General features: G+C 36.5%; 1 protein-coding gene across 1 annotated transcript in view; it reads left to right on the top strand.

The window, feature by feature from the left end:
* Positions 1-22687, top strand: part of ARFGEF1 (ADP-ribosylation factor guanine nucleotide-exchange factor 1 (brefeldin A-inhibited)) — a 107435-nt gene that overhangs the window by 36150 nt on the left and 48598 nt on the right. Inside the window, exons 10-18 of the mRNA XM_011940903.1 lie at positions 521-620; positions 736-875; positions 991-1099; positions 1767-1968; positions 7985-8096; positions 9607-9812; positions 10075-10159; positions 14271-14442; positions 16439-16590. Coding sequence (XP_011796293.1) covers positions 521-620; positions 736-875; positions 991-1099; positions 1767-1968; positions 7985-8096; positions 9607-9812; positions 10075-10159; positions 14271-14442; positions 16439-16590 — 1278 coding nt within the window. The remainder of the gene's footprint in view (positions 1-520; positions 621-735; positions 876-990; positions 1100-1766; positions 1969-7984; positions 8097-9606; positions 9813-10074; positions 10160-14270; positions 14443-16438; positions 16591-22687) is intronic.

Here is a 22687-nt window from a genome sequence, read left to right as displayed (position 1 = left end):
TTTCAAACAGTAGAGATTTTCACTTTCATGAGTAATTAGAAAAATAAAACCGTATGAGACTTAGATTTTTTTTATTGTGTTGATTAGAGTACCAGTTACATTTAAATCTATGAACAGGCCTCTCAATACCAGAATGTCTCTGAAAAATATAACTGATGAACAGAAGTATAAATTACGCTTTTTGAGGGGGATTAAAAAAGCATAAGTTATATTCTGTAAAAGTGTTCAAGAAATTATCACCTGGAGGAACTCTAAATCTTTTCATATTTCTTTTGTAGCAGCTGTGTTGAGAACAAAATACAACAGTGTGAATTGCAGTACTGATAATTAGAAGGGCAGGTTAAAGTCGCTTACCCAAGATATTTTAGTCCTGAGGTTTCAGAGATGGAACTCAAAAGGAGTTGAACTCCTTAGGAGCCTGGGTGCTAATATCTGCTCTACAGCTTTGAGATGTTTAAAAAGTGATCACACATATGAATTATAAACAATATTTTAAACAGAAGTTTTCTCCTAATCACAGGTGTTCTTTAAAGAAATTTTCTTATACATTTTGGAAACTTCTACCAGCTCATTTGATCACAAATGGATGGTTATTCAAACGCTGACGAGGATTTGTGCAGGTATTTTAAATTGTCCTTCTTTTTACTATCCCTTTCTTATTATTAGATATTTAAAAGGCCAAATGTACTCACATCCTAGATGTACTTTGTTGAAATTAATGTTATATTGTTACAGATGCTCAGAGTGTAGTGGATATTTATGTAAACTATGACTGTGACTTAAATGCAGCCAATATATTTGAAAGACTAGTAAATGATCTATCAAAAATTGCTCAAGGAAGGGGCAGTCAAGAACTTGGTATGAGTAATGTTCAGGTAAGAACTTTAAAAACATTTTCAAATTTAAACTTTACCGGGAAAGAGTCATGTATTTTCCTTAAAAGACCTTTTTTAAAAAAAAAAAAAATTGTATTTTTGAATTACTTTGTAGGAATTGAGCCTGAGGAAAAAAGGTTTGGAATGCTTAGTGTCGATTTTGAAGTGTATGGTTGAATGGAGTAAGGATCAGTATGTGAATCCCAACTCTCAGACAACTCTTGGTAAGGTGATATTTTGAGTCGTAATTCTTTGTCATTTTAAGTGAATAATACTTTGGAGGATAGTTGCAGATGCTGTTAAACCAATTTCATGACATATTTATTCATTTAACTGATGAGGAAGCGTTGTCTGTGAGTTAAATAACTAGCTTTAAAATTGTGAACGTTTTAACTTTAATTATCCAAGCTATTTTTTTCTGAATCTTCTTAGAAATATTTTGATTATGTAAAATGAAGCATATTTATGCAACTTTCTTGTATTATAATTATAGAGGAAACATATAAAAGGCAGTATGTTTTAAGAAGGTTGAATTGTTCATCTGTGTTTGATGTTTACCCTCACTCAGAGAAAAACTCATAGCTGCAGGGCTACACTGGTGTTATCGAAAACAATTCCTCATGAGGAATGAGCTGAGAGCAGAAATCCAGTGGATACTCAGCACTGCAACTGCAAAAAGAACTACTCCTAATGGTGCAGACTATACACGTACAAATTACAGTGTGTTTTAATATCAAAGTATGTTGTTTATTATGTTACCTAATAGTTATTTTGTATTAAATAGATATCTAAGCAACATTGAAATGCCTTGCCTTATTCAAGAATTTGTTTGCCCTTACACTTTTTTTTTCTTTGATAGAATAATGTACTCTATCAATTTTCTTCTTTCAGGTCAGGAAAAACCCTCAGAGCAAGAGATGAGTGAAATCAAACACCCTGAGACAATAAACAGATATGGAAGTTTAAATTCCCTGGAGTCAACATCATCGTCAGGAATAGGCAGCTACAGTACACAGATGTCTGGCACCGATAATCCAGAACAATTTGAGGTCCTAAAGCAACAAAAAGAAATAATAGAACAAGGGATAGATTTGTAAGTGTCACAGCTTAAGGAGAAATGTTACTGAGTATCTCTCTGCCAGTATGGTGCCACCCCTGCCGTGGGTTTATCACCTTATAATGAGTAAAATGGAGGATAGTTCTCGTGGATCTAATTCACGAGGCTCCTATTCAGCCCCCCTTGTTCATTGCAGTCTAGCTCAACTAGATTCCTGTAATGCCCAACTACTCTTGTCATATAAATTAATTTGTCACCATATTATAAGTGCTGTTGATGAGTAACATCTGTGCAATTTTGCATTGTTTAGCTCATTATGAAATCCTGCATTTTATTTCCTAATCATGTAGCAACTCAAAACATTTAAAATATGAAACTTCTAATAGCTATCAGTACTCCTTTATAGGTTTTACATTTTTCCCGCTGGGTTACAATTGTACTACTCTTGTTATTGATTTCATTTTTATATGTTGATAAGGTGATCACCTCTCTTTCCAACCTGTCTAGTGTACCAGATCCTAATATTGTGAAATCAGTTTTCCCACTAAGCTTTGTGATACCTGCCTGCTCCTGGACTATTTCTTTTATGAATATCACCATGCTGCCTTCCTTTCTCTTGTTGGCCATCTCTTTTTTCAAAGAGATGCCATAAGGAAAAATGAAATTGCTTGCTGTCTCCATGATCTAACTATTATAAACTTAAAAATTCTCATGTGTTCTTACTTGGTTTGCTACTTCTGTAAAGCATTTCTTCCTGATACTTAAGCAGTGCCTTTTTTTTTTGAATGCTCAGATGTCTTTTTTCTCCAGTGTTAATATGAAAAACAGTTCAACAAAAATGTACATATATTCTATTTTAAAATTACAAAATCTTACAAAATTGCCTCAGGAAATAGCTGTCACTACTGCATTAATTCTAATTGTTCGGTCAGTATTTATTAAAGTCTCATCTGTTCCAGATATTATGCAAGGTCCTGGGGAAGCTAGATACATGGAACAGCCCTTCCTTCTGAGGGGCTCCTGATTTAGTATGTGTAAACAAATATGCATATTAAAATTCTGCTGGTCACCCAGCAAACACATATTTGGTACTTGGGACTGTTGCCAAGCACCATGAAGGCACTGGTGCTTGGATTCAAGATTACAGTTTAAACATGAGCAGTTTTTAAAAATAGTACTGTGTAAGGTTTATAAAAGTGTCATACAGAGTAAGTATTGCCAAGGTACTTATTTTGAAGTACTTGAGAAATGAGAAGGAGTAATCAGAGGGCTTCAAAGTGGAAGTCTCCCAGTCCTTCTCTCAGCAGCTGGACTTGCTTTCTGCTTAATACAGCTATTGATGAGAATGCTTTCATGGAGCTGTATTCCTAGTATACTTGTCTACAACTGTTTCATGACACCAGTCTATGCTGTTTGTCTCCTACCTTTTTGACTATGCCATCTCAGTCTTGTGGGCTGTTTTTTTCTTCCTGCACGCACCTTAGCATAGCCAGGGTTCTGTTCCTCAGCCCTTTTCCAACATCAACCTCTTAGTTCTCCTGTGAAAACAAAAGACAAATAGAAAAGCCTGTTATTTTTGTATTTCTTATTTATGGTAGTAACCCCAGCATGCTACTAAATTTATAAGCTAAAATCCTGGGAATTAGCTTAGATTTTCCCCTCATAGGATTAGATTCTCGAATCTAATCTGTCACTAAGTCCTGGTGATTCTACTTCCTAACATCCCTGCAATCTGTTCTCTTTTCTCGATCTCCCACCGCTAGTCTTGCAAATCAAATCATTATTTATTTCCTCAACTAGTGTAATCTTTCAATTGGCTTACCTTTTTCTTTGGTTTTGTTCATTCTTCAGTCTTTTCTCACACTTAACTAGAGTAACCTTTCTTGAATGAAAGTCTGTTTTTTCGCTGTCTTAGAGAATAAAACCAAAGCTTCTTTGATTGTATTATAATACCTTCATGATTTGGATCTGCTGGACTCTAAGCTTCATTTCCTGCCACTTTTCTATCTCACCTCACTTTCCAACAATGCAGAACTATTTATTATACAATACTGTCTTGTGCTTTTGTGTTTTAGTATGGCCTCCTCCTCTCTGGGATGTTTTTTCTTATTGTTTATAAAAGATATAATTGTTCTTCAAAATAGTTCCACGGTCACCTTTCCCAGGAAATATATTATGACCATCTAAGTTAGTTACTTCTACTGTGTTATTTTCTTACCTTTTGAATACATCTGTTTGTCACAGTTTTACTATTATAATTCTTTAAAATTGTATTTCTTCCTGTAAGTGAGTACTTCTAGGGGTGGCCGGGGGCTTGTGTTTAGCTTAGTGAAAAGTGTTTCATTTTATGAATGTTAAGTAGTTATGGTTAGATGATAACTTGACAAGGGAACCTTTGGGAAGACAGAATCAGGAAGACCATCACAGACTAAGAGAATAGCATGTGCAGCAGCAGAGGAAAGGGAGGACATCTGAGCACTTGTTCAGCATGGCAGGGCAGAGTGGAGGGGGAATAACAGGAGCTAAGATGAGAGCATTGAGTTGGATCTAAATTACAGAAGGCCTTATTCTCCATGTAAAGGACTTTTTGTCTTGTTCCTCTTGGCACTAGCATGCTAGTGAAGGACTTTAAGCGGAGGAGTGGCATCATCAGATTTCTGTTTTGTAAATAGGACTTTGCAGGCAGCCTGAAGGGTGCATTAGAACATGGGCAACATGAGATGATAGGGAGACCATTTAAGAACTCTTGCAGTAGCCCAAATGACAAGTATTGGAGCACCAAAGTAAGGAAAGTAGGGAGTAAATGATCTGTAAACAAAGAGGTAGCATTTGAATTGTATCTTTAAGCCTGAGGGAGACTCCCCTGTGAATGGAGCAGATAAAAGACAAGCAGAGGAAATAGACTCTGAAAATAGATTTAGGGAATGGGATGTGATAGATGGGAGCAGAGGAAGGAGAAGGGAGTGAGAGAGAATCTGGAGCTATAAATGAGAAAGGTTTTGTGTGGTCTAATTAATTTGGACAAATGAGCCAAGATTACTTGAAGATTAAGGGAGAATGTATATTCGGAGTACCTCAGAGATATTGTGGGTTCAGTTCCATACCACAGCAGTGAAGTAAATATTGCAATATAGTGAGTCACACAATTTTTTTGATTTCTCAGTGCATTGAAGTTATGTTTATACTGTACCACAGTCTATTAACCTGCAATCCCCTTATGTCTAAAAAACAACGTACGCACATTAAATTAAAAATACCTTATTGCTGAAAAATACTAGTAACCATCTGAGCTTTCAATGAGTTGTAATCTTTTTGCTGTAGAATGTCTTACCTCAGTGTTGATGGCTGCTGACTCATCAGGGTAGTGGTTGCTGAAAGCTGGAGTAACTGTGGTAATTTTCTTAAGATAAGACAACAGTAAAGTTTGCTGCCTTGATAGTCTCTTCCATTCACAGAAGATTTCTCTGTAGCATGTAATGCTGTTTGTTAGTATTTACCTACAGTAATATGTCTTTCAAAATTGGAGTCTGTCCTCTCAAAATCTGCTGCAATTTTATGAACTAAATTTATGGAATATTCTAAATCTCTAATTTTCTTTCCACTAGTGTTCACAACATCTTCACCAGTAGTAGATTCCATCTCAAGAAATCACTGTTTTCACTTGTCTATAAGAAGCAGCTACTCATATGTTAAAGTTTGATCATAAGGCTACAGCAGTTCAGTGTCATCTTCACACTTTACTTCTAGGTCTCTTGTTACTTTTACCACGTCTGCAGTTACTTCCTCCACTGATGTCTTGGACTCCTCAAAATCGTCCATAAGGGTTAGAGTCAGCTTCTTCCCAACTCCTATTGATGTTGGTGTTTTTACCCCTCCCATGAGTCACAAATGTTCTTAATGGCATCTAGAAAAGTGAATCCTTTCCAGAAGGTTTTCAATTTACTTTGCCCAGATTCAGTAGAAGTATCTCTCTACATGGCAGCGATAGCTGTATGAAATGTATTTCTTTCTAGACTTGAAAGTTAGCCAGGCATGGTAGCTTACACCTGTAATCCCAGCTACTCATGAGACTTGAGCCTGGGAGTTCAAGATCAGTGTGCGCAATGTAGCAATACCCCATTTCTTAAAAAAAAAAAAAAAGACTTGAAATTCAGAGTTACTCCTGAGGAAAGTTCACAGTGGCTCATGCCTCTGTAATCCCAGCTTTGGGAAGCCAAGGTGGGAAGATCAGTTTAGTCCAGGAGTTTGAGATCAACCTGGACAGCATAGCAAGACTGCATTTCTACAAAAACAAAATCACTCTTTCATCCAAGGGCTGCAGAATGGGTATTGTGTTAGCAGGCATGAAAGCAACATTAATCTCATTGCACATTTCCATCAGAGCTCTTGGGTGATCAGGTGCATTGTCAATGAACAGTAACCTCTTGAAAGGAATCTTTTCTTTGAAGCAGTAGGTCTCAACAGTGGGCTTCAAATATTCAGTCATCTATGTTGTAAACAGATGGTGCTGTCATCCAGGCTTTGTTGTGCCATTTCTAGAGTGCAGGCAGAGTAGATTTAGCATGTAATTCTTAAGGACCCTGGGCTCTTTGGAATGGTAAATGAGCATTGACTTGTTAATGTCATCAGCTACGTTAGCCCCCAAGAGAGCCAGTCTGTCCTTTGAAGCTTTGAAGCCAGGCATTAACTTCTCCTCTCTTGCTATGAAAGTCATAGATGGCATCTTCTTCCAATAGAAGAAAGACTGTTTTATCTATGTGGAAAATCTGTTGTTTAGTGTAACCATCTTCATAAATTATCGTAGCTAGATCTTCTGGATAACTTGCTGCAGCTTCTCCATCAGCACTTGCTATCAGACCTTGCGCTTTTATGTTATGGAGACCGCTTCTTTCCTTAAATCTCATGATCTAACCTCTGCTAGCTCCCAGATTTTCTTCTGCAGCTTCATTACCTTTCTTAGCCTTATAGACCTGAAGAGAGTTGGGGCCTTTCTTAGGATTAGGCTTTGCCTTAAGATAATGTTGTGACTGGTTTGATCTTCTTTTCACACATGAAAACCTTCTCCATATCAGCATTTAGGCTGTTTGCTTTCCTACCTGTGTGTTCACTGGAGTGGCACTTTTTAACTTCCTTCAAGATCTTTTCCTTTGTGTTCACAACTTCATTTGGCTCAAGAGACCTAGCTTTCAACAAGTCTTGGCTTTTGACATGCCTTCCTCACTAAGCTCAGTCATTTCTAGTTTTTTATTTAAAGTGAGAGATGTGCGACTCTTCCTTCCACTTGAACACTTACTGTAGGGTTCTTAATTGGCCCAATTTCAGTATTTTTTTGTCTTGGAATAGGGAAGCCCAAGGAAAGGAAGAGAGATGAAGAACAACGGAGCAATCAGAACACATATGATTATTGATTAAGTTTGCCATCTTATATGGGCGTGGTTTGTGTCACCCCGAAACAATTACAATAGCATCATCAAAGGTCACTGATCACAGGTCACAGTAACAGATATAATAATGAAAAAGTGTGAACTATTGTGAGAATTACCAAAATGTGACACAGATACAAAGTGAGCACGTGGTTTTGGAAAAATGGTACTGATAGACCCTCAATGCAGAGTTGCCACAAACCATCAACTTGTAAAAACCACATATCTGTGAAGTGCAATAAAATGAAGTATGCCTGTATGAGATATTTAGTATTCACAGCCGTACTCAAAGTTCGTGTACCAAATGGCTTTCTCTCCAATAGTCTCTCATAGTCTAATTTCCCACTGTGGATATGGATTAAAAAAACGCTTCATACTGTAACAAAAAGTCAGTGAAATGATAGTAATAAGGATGGCCTTCCATATGAGACTTACTTCTATAAAGAAAAGAATAAAGAAAACTTGGCAGAATGTAATTATTTTGTATATTCATATACTGATTTGTATTAAATAAGCTGCTGTTTTTCTGGGTGCTATTAGAAAATTAATTTACTGTGGTTTAAGATCTTTTCAGGGACTACGAATGGTTTTCTATTTTTAATGTTCTTATTAACTTTAACATCATCTAGATTTAATAAGAAACCAAAGAGAGGAATACAGTACCTCCAAGAACAAGGGATGCTTGGCACCACACCTGAAGATATTGCCCAATTCTTACATCAAGAGGAAAGATTAGACTCTGTAAGAATACCATTTTCATTCTAACCTTTTCTGTAAAATTCTTGGGATTTTTTTTTCTTTTTATTAGAGACAGGGTCTCACTATATTGCCCAGGCTAGTTTTGAACTCCTGGGCTCAGGCAGTCCTCCTGCCTCAGCCTCCCAAAGTGCTGGGATTACAAGTGTGAGCCACCATGCCTGGCCCCTTTTCTGTAAAATTCTTTTTTAAGTTAATAATACATATTGTGACTCCTTTAAAATGCTTTCCTAAGTATAGAGGTAAGTAAAACATAAAGAATAACCTTGGTTGGCTGGGCACAGTGGCTCACGTGTGTAATTCCAGCACTTTGGGAGGTTGAGGCAGGTAGATCACCCGAGGTCAGGAGTTCGAGACCAGCCTGGCCAATGTGGCAAGACCTTGTCTCTAATAAAAATACAAAAAATTAGCTGGGCGTGGTGGTGGGCGCCTGTAATCCCAGCTACTCAGGAGGCTGAGGCAGGAGAGTCATTTGAACCCAGGAGGTGGACGTTGCAGTGAGCCAAGATTGCGCCACTGCACTCCAGCATGGGCTACATAGTGGGAGTCTGTCTCAAAAACAAACAAAAAGAATATTCTTGATTATAAAATCATCTATAATTGGCCCTCTATGGCCATGAGTTCTGTATCCGTGGATTCTATATCTGTGGATTCAACCAACCACAAATTGAAAATATTCAGGGGGAATAATGGGTGATTGCATCTGTACTGAATGTGTACAAACTTTTTTCTTGTAGTTATTTCCTAAACAATACAGAAAACCTATTTACATTATATTACATATTATAAGTAATCTAGATATGGGAGTAGAGTATATGGGAGGATGTGCATAGGTTATATGCAAATACTATGCCATTTTTTATAAGGAACTTGAGCATCCATGGATTATCCATGCGGGTCCTGGAACCAATTCCCCACTGATAGTGAGTGATGACGTGTGTGTGTGTGTGTGTGTGTCTGTGTGTATAAAATATAAATTCTGCTTTTTAAATTTTCTAAACAAAAGAATTTCCTGATATTTTTATGAAGGCATTTAGGTGTTTAACTTTAAGCTTTGTGTTTGAAATTGTTAACTCTGTAGTCAGAAGCCTGTGGATCTTAACGAAATTTTCTACTTTTTAAGTGACCGTGTGGCGAATGTAAACATCTCATGAAAATCTCAATTTCTGGCCGGGCATGGTGGCTCATGCCTGTAATTCCAGCACTTTGGGAGGCTCAGGCAGGTAGATTACCTGAAGTCAGGAGTTCCACACCAGCCTGAACAAGATAGTGAAACCCTGTCTCTACCAAAAATACAAAAAAAAATTAGCTGGGCGCAGTAGCAGGCGCCTGTAATCCTAGCTACTCGAGGCTGAGGCAGGAGAATCGTTTGAACCTGGGGGCAGCGGTTGCAGTGAGCCGAGGTTGCGCCACTGCACCCCAGCCTGGGCAATAGAGCAAGACTCTGTCTCAAAAAATATATATATATCAATTTCTATCTCTGTTTTTACTTTAGACTCAAGTGGGTGAGTTCCTGGGAGATAATGATAAATTTAACAAAGAAGTCATGTATGCATATGTGGACCAACATGACTTTTCAGGAAAAGACTTCGTTTCAGCCCTTCGTATGTTTCTAGAAGGATTTCGTCTTCCAGGGGAAGCCCAGAAAATCGATCGATTAATGGAAAAATTTGCTGCAAGATATCTAGAATGCAACCAAGGGTAAATAAGGTTCAAATGCTCATTGACTGTCTGTTATATCCAAAACACCGTGCTAGGTAGCATCCAAGGATTTATAGATAATAGGACCCAATCTCCTATTTAGAGAATTTAGATTGTCTACAATCTGGAAGTCATAAAACAAATCCATAAAAAATTGTAGAGATACTTAGAAAAATACAAGTGCTATGGGATTTGAGGTGACTTATTTAAATGAATCTATATAAAACAGTACTTTATAACATGATAAATTTATTTTTTCCAGACAAACTCTCTTTGCTAGTGCGGATACTGCTTATGTTTTGGCTTATTCAATTATCATGTTGACCACAGACCTTCACAGTCCACAGGTATGTCTTCTTTTAAGTCAGTTTTACAATAAGTGGTACAAAATAAATACATTATTCTGAATTCAGTAAGTAATAGTTGACATTTTAGTTTTATTCAGTTAAACCAGTCACCATATTTGGGTATTTAATTTGGGATGGTGAATGTTTTACAAAAGCAACTTCTGGTAGTAATTAAAATCAGACTTTCAGGTATCTATAAAACGTTTCTGTATTTGTCATTCATGATTGACAATTGTATAAAGCTTAAGATAAATTTTAATCTAACAAGACGTTTATAGGTCTTATGTCTATTTGTCACAAGATGGAAAAACACTATATATAAACCTTCCTTCTAAAAAATATAATGTTTCAGGCCAAGCGTGGTACCTAACACCTGTAATCCCAGCACTTTGGGTGGCCGAGACAGGTGGATCACATGAGTCCAGGAGTTAAGACCAGCCTGGATAACATGATGAAACCCTGTCTCTACAAAATATGCATAAATTAACTGGGCACTGTGGCGTGTGCCTGTGGTCCCAACTACTTGGAGGGCTAAGGTGGCAGGATCACTTGAGCCTGGGTGGCACAAGTCATCCAGTGAGCTGAGATTGTGTCACTGCAGTCCATCCTGGGTGACAGAGGCAGACCCTGTCTCAAAAAAAAAAAAAAAGTTTCAAACTTCAACAGTAGAGGGATTAGTATAATGAACTCTGATGTACCCATTACCTGCCTTCCACAGTTATCTTATGGCTGGTCTTCTTGTATCTGTATCTCTTCCCTCCCCTAGATAATTTTGAAGCAGATCTCAGATATCATACCATTTCATCTGCATTTATCTCAGTATGTTTCTCTAAAAGAGAAGTACTCTAATTAAACATAACTATAATACCATCATACCTAAAAAGTTAATCATAGTTTAAAAATACCTGATAACCTAGAAATGTTCATTTCTTTTGCCTCATAAAATTCATATTTCCTTCTTAAATATTAAAGAACTATCACTTGATTTCTGATATCTACCAAAAAGTTTGATTTTATAGTTTTAGTATTTTTTGCTTAGTTTCTAAAAACATACATTGACATCCTTGGGTAAAATTACCTTTATAAATTATTGACAAGGATTTCTTAGTACTTCTAGGGGTAGGTATCTAATGATATTTGTTATTCTTAGGATATAAAATAAATTACCTACTTTCTAGTCTGAGATGTATTGGAAAAATTAAAATTTTTTTGAATTTTGAGATTAGCTTTTGCAGTATAGGGATTTTTTGTGTCTGTTTTGAGATGTTTAAAGCAGAGTAGATAAGGAAAGTATATACCAAGCCTAAAGTAAGAATGTATACGATTATATACATATGTGTATATATATGATTATATATGAAGTTACTCCTGTTTTAAACACAATATTGAGCAACTATGCATTTACCACAAATTTACTTGATTTTATATAGGACTTTAAAAGATTTATTAAAGATTTTAATAATTCAAGATTTGCCTCTCGCGTATTATTGGCAGTCTAGTCAAAGCAACTCACCTTCAGGGCTTTTATTATCGAGCGTGATGACTTTTATTCTATGGCTTTATAAGGTAGTTCATAGTTGGGATTTTTTTGTATTTGTGTTTTTTGTATTTTTACACCAGAATTTTCAGTCTAATTTTTTCATTTGATTTTTCTATCTAAACTAGAGTATTTTGACCTGGGTTTACGTGCATTTGGTTTTAGAAGGCTATGCTTTAAAAGACATTTGGTTCTATAAATGAATAAGCAGTATTATATGCACCTGTGCAATGTCTTCCTATACATATGCACATACTTATGTTATTTTGAAGAAATATTAAAAATTTCTTTTGTATCTTTTCATAAGTACCCAGACTGTGAAAAGTTTCTAAGGACGTAACAGTTAGGGAGCATTACCTTCACAACAGTGTCCCGTCTTCAGTGTAACAGTGCCTGTTTGCAGAACACGTGCTTGAAGTGCTAGTCTAGCTGTGGCAACTGCTTGTTGTCCAACTGTTCTTTATCAGCTTGCTGCCTGGTGTCATGTGCTGCTATGCAGCCTGCAGCTGTAGAACAGCTTGTGAGTTTCTATGAAGCTAAGTAATCTGTTAGAAAATTGTACCCATGATCTTGGCCTCAATTGACTTAGATAACTATAACAAATGACAACATTTTAAAATACAAATAACTTTAAAGAAATTTCTTAAAACTAATTCTCGTTCTTATTTCTTTTCAAACTTAAAATATAGATGGATTTTAACAAGCTGTTTATGTTCCCTTTTCACCCAGAGTATTTATAGTTATGCTATTTTTTATGTAGTGTGTGAGTCAGTGATTAAAAAAAAAATTTAGGCATATTTAGAACACACTTAATTTTTGTGTATACAATAATCATCTATAACACTAAATAAGGCACAGCTTAATACAAGCACATGAGGATAAAAGTCAGGAGTAGAATGTTCCATAAAAGATGTCAGAAGAAGAAAAGTCGGATTTTGTTTTATACGGCTTCAGACTCCCACTGTGACAGAAGTGTTCTGTGTGAAGCAGTGTGCTTTATTTTGGGGACCTGAAAGCAAAGTATTCTGTACACGCACGTATGGGATCCCTAACCCGGATCCAGAGACAATAAACTGCTACTTCAGATTTTCTGTCAAGACTTTTCTCTGCTTCTGATTGACATAATGCTAAAACGTTTTACCATGCTTAAAATTTCCAGGTGATTTTAATCTTCCTTTACTTCTTACTGGCAGCAGTGTGTAGTCTTTCATTTTGTTATTCCTGGTGTGTTTTTAAGCATTCACCTGAACTTTAGTTAAAAAAGCTTCTTTCTTTCATTTTTTTTTTTTTTAGTGCCGTGACTCAAGATGAGTTTTTAAAGTTGTAAGATGATAGCATTTTATCCCGTTAAATGATACGTTACACTTGAAAACTTGCATGGTAATATTTTTACATTTTTGTAGGAAAAGCACTCCTGACTCCCTTTCTGACATGTTAGAAAAATCTGTCTGCAGAATAATCTGAAGTAAATAAGTGTATGTATCCCAGTTACATTTTCTGAAAGTTTTGGTTCCTCTGTACTTTTGCTTTTTGTTTGAGACAGGGTTTTGCTATGTTGCCTAGGTTGGACTTGAATTCCTGGGCTTGTGCCATCCTCCTTCCTCAGCCTGCTGAACAGCTGGGACTACAGGCACATAACATCACACTCTCTATAGTTATTTTTGCAAGCTTCTGATTACTTGCTTGATTATTTTTCTGTGTACTTTCATGTAAATTTACAGGAATCATATCTTAAGAGTTTACCTTAAGTTCTTTGTGGAAGGTGGTAGAAATATACTTAATTAAATAAATATCTTTTCAGAGACATCATGTAAGATGTAGAAATATATTTAATTAAATCAGTGTCTCTTCAGAAACATCCCATAAGACTTCTGGGTTTTTTTCTATCTAGGTTTCTGGAGGTAAAGTGTAAACATTTTGGCTATGCTAGTTCCCAAGTTTGTTAATAGGCCTACCATCTTACAGACTCCAAACTTGTATTCCACAGCTTTATCAAGGTGCAAAAGGCATTTCTGTTTAGGGTACTCTTATACAGGACAAAACATTCCAAGGATACTTTGTACAGATCACCTGACATAATTCAGTTGCCACAGTGACTCAGAGAGATTGTTATCTGGTTTTAAATAAATCTCAAGTATTGTTATGCTTATACCCACTGTATATAAAGTCAGCTTTAAATTCATTAACAGCACATTTATGTTCTAAACTAAGATTTGAATGTTTTCGATACCTTTGTTTCCAATAATTGTCATGGCCCTTTTAAGAGATTGCAAGAGCTCTTAAACCTTGGGCAAAAACAAATATTTTCATTGTTCAACTTCCCTCCTTTCTGGTTGCACATTACTCATGTCCACCTCAGAGCATGAATTAGTTTATGCCAGAATGGATCTTTTCTGTATTGCCTTCATTTTCTGTGATTTTTTTTTTCATTTTTATCTATATTTTGTTGAATGTTTTCCAGTTTCCGTCCTCAAAAGTATTTACAAAATCTTTTATGTAAATATTCATATCCTTAAAATACAAGTGTAACCTTTATGTTAATTTTTAGGAATTATAATGGTTTTTCATATTTAGGTGAAAAATAAAATGACAAAGGAACAGTACATTAAGATGAATAGAGGTATCAATGACAGTAAAGACCTTCCTGAAGAGTATCTATCAGCCATCTATAATGAAATAGCTGGGAAAAAGATATCAATGAAAGAAACAAAAGAACTAACAATCCCTACAAAATCAAGTAAACAAAGTAAGTATCTAAATTAATTGAATTCTGATTGTTCAAGGGGGAAAATATGGGTTCCTAAGAGTTTTTCACTTATGGTCAGGTGTGGTTTGCATTTATAGTCCCCAGCTACTCAGGGAGGCTGAAGCAGAAGGATCACTTGAACCCAGGAGTTCGAGACCAGCATAGGCAATATAGCGAGGTTCTTGTCTCTAAAAAAGAAAAAACTTCATAATTTAAAAGAGAGTTTTTCACTTTATTTAGAATAAAGTAACCTTAGAAATATTGTTAAGAACCATGTTTTGATGAGAAATATTGTAATAGAGTTTGGTGATGTGATTGTATTTTTTCCCCACATTCTGAAGAAAGATAACACTGACCAGTGATTAGTGGAAAATAGTATACATTATATGCATGTGTCAGTGTGCATTTAATATACACGGATCCATTTAGTAGTTAACCTCAGCAAGGATTTGGCAATCATAAAGAGTAGTTACACTCAATAGTCAGGCTTCAACCCTTGTCATTTTTTCTTCTTCCTCATCGTCTTCAAGCAATATATTTCCATTTGTTCATCTTTTATTACACATGAACGGAAGCTGAAAGTAGGGATGATTGGAAGAGGTGGGGAGACTTAGGATCAGGTGAGAGCTCATAGAGTTAGAAATTGCTACCTCAAACAGACCACAAGTTATATCACTATAGAGTCCCTAGATCTAACTAGCACCAGGAGGCACCTGTGAACCCAGCCTCCTTCTAGACACTCTGTACCTGTGGACAGTGGTAATTAAGTTTGAGCTGAAATCTGACTACAGGAATGAGATGAGGGTAATGGCTCAAGAATATAACAGTAATATAGAAAGAAGATTCTTGCATTTCTGAGCACTTCCACTTGGAACTAAAATCTCAAGTTTAAACAAAGTACAGTAGTAAAATCCAAATGTCAGGAGAAAAGAATATTATATATTGTATCATCCTCATATCCCTCTTTTTCTGTCCTATTTTATATATGGTGGTAGGAAATAAGAGAAGCTGGAAATGGGAAGGAGGTGGTGGTGTGCTGAAAACACCCAAATTACCCTGGAGTTAAGTTATGGCCAGTTGCTTCCTTGTTAACTCAGGAGCTGTCATTTAAGCCTGTGTGGTACAAAGATGCCATTGCCTCTTTTTTATTTTTTTTGAGACGGAATTTTGCTCTTGTTGCCCAGGCTGGAGTGCAATGGCATGATCATGGCTCGGCGCGATCTCGGCTCACCACAACCTCCGTCTCCTGGGTTCATGCAATTCTCCTGTCTCAGCCTCCCAAGTAGCTGGGATTCCAGGCATGTGCCACCACACCTGGCTAATTTTTTTGTATTTTTAGTAGAGACCAGGTTTCTCCATGTTAGTCAGGCTGGTCTTGAACTCCTGACCTCAGGTGATCCGCCTGCCTCGGCTTCCCAGAGTGCTGGGATTACAGGCATGAGCCACCACACCTGGCCAGATGCCATTGCATTTTACCTGTCTAGTCTTCTCCAGTTCCATATTTGGGTTGTTTCCCTAATAATTTTATTGTGACAGTTGTACCTACTCGTTTCTCTTTTCATAGGTTTTCCACTTATTCCTGACTCCCAGTCTAGGTATTTATTTTTTGAGGCAAAATTCATATAACATAAAATTAGCCATTTAAAAATGAGTAATTCAGTGGCATTTAGTACATTCACAGTGTTGTGCAACTACCACCTCTAATTCCAAAATATTTCATTATCCGAAAATGAAACTCCAAACCCATCAAGCAATTACTCCTTATTCCCTCTCCCCCAGCCACTGGAAAATACCAGTCTACTTTCTATTTCCGTGGATTTTTCCTATTCTGGATTTTTCATATAAGTGGAATCACATAATATGGGATCTTTTGTGTCTTGCTTCTTAGGATTATTTTTAATTAGTGTTGGTGGTGTTTATTATTTGATAGTAAAACATCAAAATAGAATTCTTAAATGTTTTATATTTTAAATGCTGATAGTGTTTATTGTTTCAGGTGTAGCCAGTGAAAAACAAAGGAGACTTCTGTATAACTTAGAAATGGAGCAGATGGCCAAGACAGCTAAAGCACTCATGGAGGCCGTGAGCCATGTTCAGGCACCTTTTACAAGTGCAACACATTTGGAGCATGTGAGGCCTATGTTTAAGGTTAGAATTTTCAAGTAACATCTGATTGCAGTGTACAGTTATATGTAACTGTACATTTATAATATTTTTAAGTTAAGGGATACGGTGATATAACACATTAGTGTAGATCTATTGAGATGAAATTCATATAACATGTTATTTAGGACATAGTAGATACAAATTTTCTATTACTTAGAACAAGAAGAGTTACTCTCTATAATTAATAGTTGTGTAATCCTGGGAATTAAGAATAGAAAAGTTTTGGAGAATGATCATTAATCCTTGGCCCGATTTTCTCTAAATTAGTCATGCTTAAATCTTTGGAGTTAACTCACATTTCAAATGATCATGAGGGTCTTGTTTTCTTCAAGTGCGTTGGGCCCAGGAACTTATATCAGGCTTCTGAGTATGCCTGGGGCCCAGAAAGTAGGGTAAGGAACAGTAGAGAATATTATTTGTTTGTGGGTTGATTTAGTGAGAATGATACTTACTCTTCAAAATTTGATTTCCCATTCCTTCTTCATTCTCCATCCTTTCTCCAAATTCCAGAATGAGTAAGCAGTGCATTACAAGAGTTGTAGCAAAGTGGAGTGGTGTCTAGTTAAGTTTGAAAAGAGAAAGTTGGTAAAGTATATTCCTGTTCATGAGATCATACGGCAAGATAGTCTGTGGAGGCTAAAGATCATAATCCGATGCTTACTCTGATTCTAACTACACGTATGTGTGGGTAGTAAAAGATGACTACAGGATTCTTGTGCTTCCTTTTAGCTCCAAAATTTTGTAAGTACTTCTGCCTCTTCTTCAAGGTCCATGTGATACATGGTTTCTAAACGTTGATGAAGAATCATGAGATGAGAGTGAACTTTTATGATCTGTTCTCTGGATTTGTTGTAGTTTATTTAAACATCCTCCAAACTAGAATTAAGAATCTTTTCCTTCAATGCCATTTCTGCTACCACAATGCTACTCCAGACACCCTCATTTCTCCCTCTGCTTACTGTGGCATTCTCCTAACAGGCATCTTCATTTCTACTTTTTCACTCCTCTTACCCATTTATAGAGACCAGAGTGATCTTTTTAAAATACCAAATGAAATGCCAGTTTCTTACTTAAAGCTTTTTATTGGCTTTGCATGATAACCATGAAACCTGACACACCCGTGGTGTCTGTAGACTTTCTGTGATCTGGCTCCACCTGCCTCTCCAATTTCATCACTAGATCTCCTCTGTCTCTTACTATGCCGCAGTCACACCAGCATTTTTTGGTTTCTAGAACATCTTAAGTTATTTTCTCTTCAGGGCATTCATATGAGGTATGTCCTTTGTCTAGAATGTTCCTTCCTTCTTTGCCTGAGTAGTTTCCAGTTTAAATATTACCCTCTCAGCCAGGCATGGCGGCTCACGCCTGTATTCCCAGCACTTTGGGAGGCCGAGGTGGGTGGATTGCTTCAGGTCAGGAGTTCAAGAACAGATTGACCAACATGGTGAAACCCCATCTCTACTGAAAGTACAAAAATTAGCCGGGCTTGGTGGCGTGCACCTGTAGTCCCAGGTACTTGAGAGCTGAGCAGGAGAATTGCTTGAACCTGGGAGACGGAGGTTGCGGTGAGCCAAGATCAGGCCACTGCACTCCAGCCTGGGTGACAGAATGAGACTCTGTCTCAAAAATAAAAATAAAAATAAAAATAAATATCACCCTCTCTGAGAGTTCTGCACTGTCCCCTCTAATCTAAACTAGGTCTCTAATTCATAATATTCTATGCCTTTCCTTCAATATATCTATAGATTTATCTATCCATCTGTCTTGTCTGTCTGTATGTCTATCTGTATGTCTGTCTGTGTACAGATTTATGTGCTCCTCAACTTACGATGGGATTATGTCTCAATAAACCCATTGTTTAAGTGGAAAATGTATTTAATACACCTAACCTACAGAACGTTATAGCTTAGCCTTGCCTGCCTTAAACATGCCCAGGATACTTGCCTTAGCCTACAGGTGGGCAAAATCATCTAACACAAAGCCTGTTTTATGCTACAGTACTGAATATCTCATGTAATTTATTGAATGCTATACTGAAAATGGAAAACAATAGTTGTATGAATATATTGCAAAGTCAAAAAATGGTAAATTGAACCATTGTAAGTTGGGAACTCTCTGTATATACATTATTTATATACATTTATGAGGTAAGGAACTACGTCTGTTCATTTTTCCCAATATCGACCATAGTTCCTGGCTTGTGTTAAGTACTCAATGAGTAAACATTGGTTGGGTGGAAGGAATGAATGATATATTCCTGGAATGCAATGTATAATATTAAGGGATATAAACTTTTTTTAAGATAAAGCAAAGACAGAAACAAAGTTTATCTTGTTAGAAACAAGATACAGTGTCACTTACAGTCTTCAAACATTATTGCACTTCATCATAATTCGACAAAGCATTCATGAAACAATCTGTAGACTAGTTTTAACAGACAAATAACACCTGTAAGCAGGCATGACTGTCCTAAATTGTTTAGTACGTATGAATTTTACAAACATTATTTATAGTAATGGTAGTGGTGGCGCTGGAGAGTATTGCACCTTCTCCAAACTGCACAGTGAGAACCACTGTTCTGTGGGATGTCTCTTCACTTTGTTGATTGTTTCCTTTGCTTTGCAGAAGCTTTTTAACTTGATATGTCCATTTGTCCATTTTTACTTTGGTTGCCTGTGCTTGTGGGGTATTCCTCAAGAAATCTTTGCCCAGATTAATGTCCTAGAGAGTATCCCCAGTGTTTTCTTATGGTAGTCTCATAGTTTGAGGTCATAGATGTAAGTTTTTAATCCATTTTGATCTGATTTTTGTATATGGCAAGATAAAGGATAAAGGAGTTTGATTCTTTTGTAAATGGATATCCAGTTTTCCCAGCACTGTTCACTGAAGAGACTGTCCTTTCTCCCAATGTATGTTCTTGGCACCTTTGTAAAAAATGAATTCAGTAGATGTATGGATTTATTTTTGGGTTCTCTATTCTGTTCCAGTGATCTACATGTCTCTTATGCCAGTGCTATGCCATTTTGGCTACTATAGCTCTGTAGTATAACTTGAAGGCAGGTAATGTGATTTCTTTCAGTTTTGTTCTTTTTGTTCAGGATAGCTTTGGCTGTTCGGGTCTTTTTTGATTCCATATAAATTGTAGAATTTTTTTTTTTCTATTCCTATTAAGAATGTCATGGTATTCTGTAGATTGCTTTGGGTAATATGGACATTTTAGCAATACTGATTCTTCTAATCCATAAACAAAATATCTTTCAATTTTTCTGGTGTCCTCTTCAGTTTCTTTCATCACTGTTCTATAGTTTTCATTGTAGAGATCTTTCACTTCTTTGGTTAATTTTTAAAATTTCTTTCTTAGATTTTTCACTGTTGTCAAATAGAAATGCTACTGAGTTTTATATGTTGTTTTTTGTATCCTGCAGCTTTACTGAATTTATCAGTTCTAATGGTTTTTTTGGTAGAGTCTTCAGGCTTTTCTAAATATGAGATCGTATCACCTGCAAATAGGTAATTTGACTTCTTCCTTTCCAGTTTGGATGTCTTCTATTTGTCTTTTCTGATTGCTCCAGCTAGTTCTTCCAGTACTTTGTTGAATAACAGTGGTGAAAGTAGGCATCCTTGTTGTGTTTCAGATGTTAGAGGAAAGGCTCCCTGTTTTTCCCTTTTCAGTACAATACTAGCTGTGGTCTGTTGTATATGGCTTTCTTTATGTTGAGGAATATTCCTTCTATACCTACCTTTTTGAGAGTTTTTATCATGAAAGGATGTTGAATTTTATCAAATGCTTTTCGAGCATCAATTGAAATGATCATATAGTATTGTCTTTCATTCTGTTGATATGATGTATCACATTGATTAATTTGTGTATGTTGAACCATCCTTGCATCCCTGGGATAAATCTCAGTTGGTCATGATGAATAATCTTTTAAATGTGTTGTTGAATTTGGTTTGCTAGTATTTTTTTGAGGATTTTTGCATCAATGTTCATCAGTGATATTGGCCTGCAATTTTTTTTTTTTTAATGTGTCTTTGCCTGGTTGTGGTATCAGGGTAATACTGGCCTTGTAGAGTGAGTTTGGAAATATTCCGTCCTCCTCTGTTTCTCAGAATAGTTTGAATAGAATTGGTATTAGTTCTTTAAATGTTTGGTAGAATTTAGCAGTGAAGCCGTCAGATCCCACGCTTTCCTTTGCTGGGAGACTTTTTATTATGGCTTTGATCTCATTGCTTGTTACTGGTCTGTTCAGGTTTTGAATTTCTTCTTGGTTCAATCTTGGTAGATTCTGTGTGTCTAGGAATTTATCCATTTCCTTTAGATTTTCCAGTTTACCGGCATTTAGTTGCTCAGAGTAACCACTAAGAATCCTTTGAATTTCTGTGGTATCAGTTGTAATGTCTCCTTTTGCATCTCTAATTTTATTTACTTGTGTCTTCGGTCTTTTTTTTCTTAGTCTTGGTTAAGGTTTGTCAAGTTTGTCTATCATTTCAGAAAACCAACTTTTTGTTTTGTTGATGTTTTGTATTTTTAAAATTTCAATTTCATTCATTTGTGCTCTGATCTTTATTTTCTTCTACTAATTTTGGGTTTGACTTGCTCTTGCTTTTCTAGTTCTTTAAGATGCATCATTAGGTTGTTTGGAGTTTTTCTTCTTTTTTGATGTAGGCACTAATAGCTATAAAATTCGCTCTTAGTACTGCTTTCACTATATTCCATAGGTTTGGGTACATTGTATCTTCATTATCATTTGCTTCAAGAAATTTTTTTTCTTCATTGACCCACTGGTCATTCAGGAGCATATTCTTTTTTTTTTTTTTTTGAGACGGAGTCTCGCTCAGTCGCCCAGGCTGGAGTGCAGTGGCACGATCTCGGCTCACTGCAAGCTCCGCCTCCCGGGTTCACGCCATTCTCCTGCCTCAGCCTCCCAAGTAGCTGGGACTACAAGCGCTCGCCGCCACGCCCGGCTAATTTTTTTGCATTTTTAGTAGAGATGGGGTTTCACTGTGTTAGCCAGGATGGTCTCGATCTCCTGACCTCATGATCCGCCCATCTCGGCCTCCCAAAGTGCTGGGATTACAGGCTTGAGCCACCGCGCCCGGCCAGCGTATTCTTTAATTTTCATGTGTTTGTATTGTTTCTAAAATTATTCTTGTTATTGATTTCTAGTTTTATTCCATTGTAGCAGAGAAGAGGCTTCATATTGTTTCAGTTTTTTAAACTGTTTTCAGGTTTGTTTTGAGTCTTAACATATGGTCTGTCCTCTAGAATGATCCAGGTGCTGAGGAAAAGAATGTGTATGCTACTGCTGCTGGATGAAATATTCTGGAAATATCTATTAGGTCCATTTGTTCTGTAGTGCAGATTAAATCTGATGTTTCTTTGTTGATCTTCTGCTGGGAAGTTTGTCCGATATGGAAAATGAGGTGTTGAAGTCTCCATCTGTTACTGTATTGGGGTCTGTCTCTGTCTTTAGCTCTAATAATATTTGCTTTATATATTTGGGTGCTCCAGTGCTGGGTGTGCATCTGTATATATGCAGACACACACACACCCTCACACAATTGCATATCCTCTTGCTGAATTGACCTCTTTATCATTACATATTGGCTTGCTTTCTTCCTACTTTTTGTCTTGAAATATATTTTGTCTGATGGTAAGTATAGGTACTCCTGCTCTTTTTTGCTTTCCATTTGCATGGAATATCTTTTTCCATCCCTTTATTTTCAGTCTGTATGTATCATTGTAGGTGAAGTGTGTCTTTTGTACACAACAGATCATTGAGGCTTGTGTTTTTATTCATTCAGCCACTATATATCTTTTTATTGGAGAGTTTAGCCTATTTATATTGGTTAAGCATGACTATTGGTAAAGACTTACTCCTCCCATTTTGTTATTTTCTGGTTGTTTTGTGGTCTTTTCTTCTTTCTTTCCTTCTTTCCTGTCTTCCTTTTAGTGAAGGTTATTTTCTGTGATGGTTTGATTTAAGTTTTTACTTTTTATTTTTTGTTTATTCATTATAGGTTTTTTTGGTTTGAGGTTACCATGAGGCTTGCAAGTACTATCTTACAACTCATTATT

Source organism: Colobus angolensis, unplaced genomic scaffold (assembly GCF_000951035.1).
Source record: "Colobus angolensis palliatus isolate OR3802 unplaced genomic scaffold, Cang.pa_1.0 Scaffold194, whole genome shotgun sequence".
Taxonomy (NCBI): Eukaryota; Metazoa; Chordata; class Mammalia; order Primates; family Cercopithecidae; genus Colobus; species Colobus angolensis.
The sequence above is the reverse complement of the archived record's forward strand: the minus strand, read 5'-3'. Positions and strand labels throughout refer to the sequence as shown.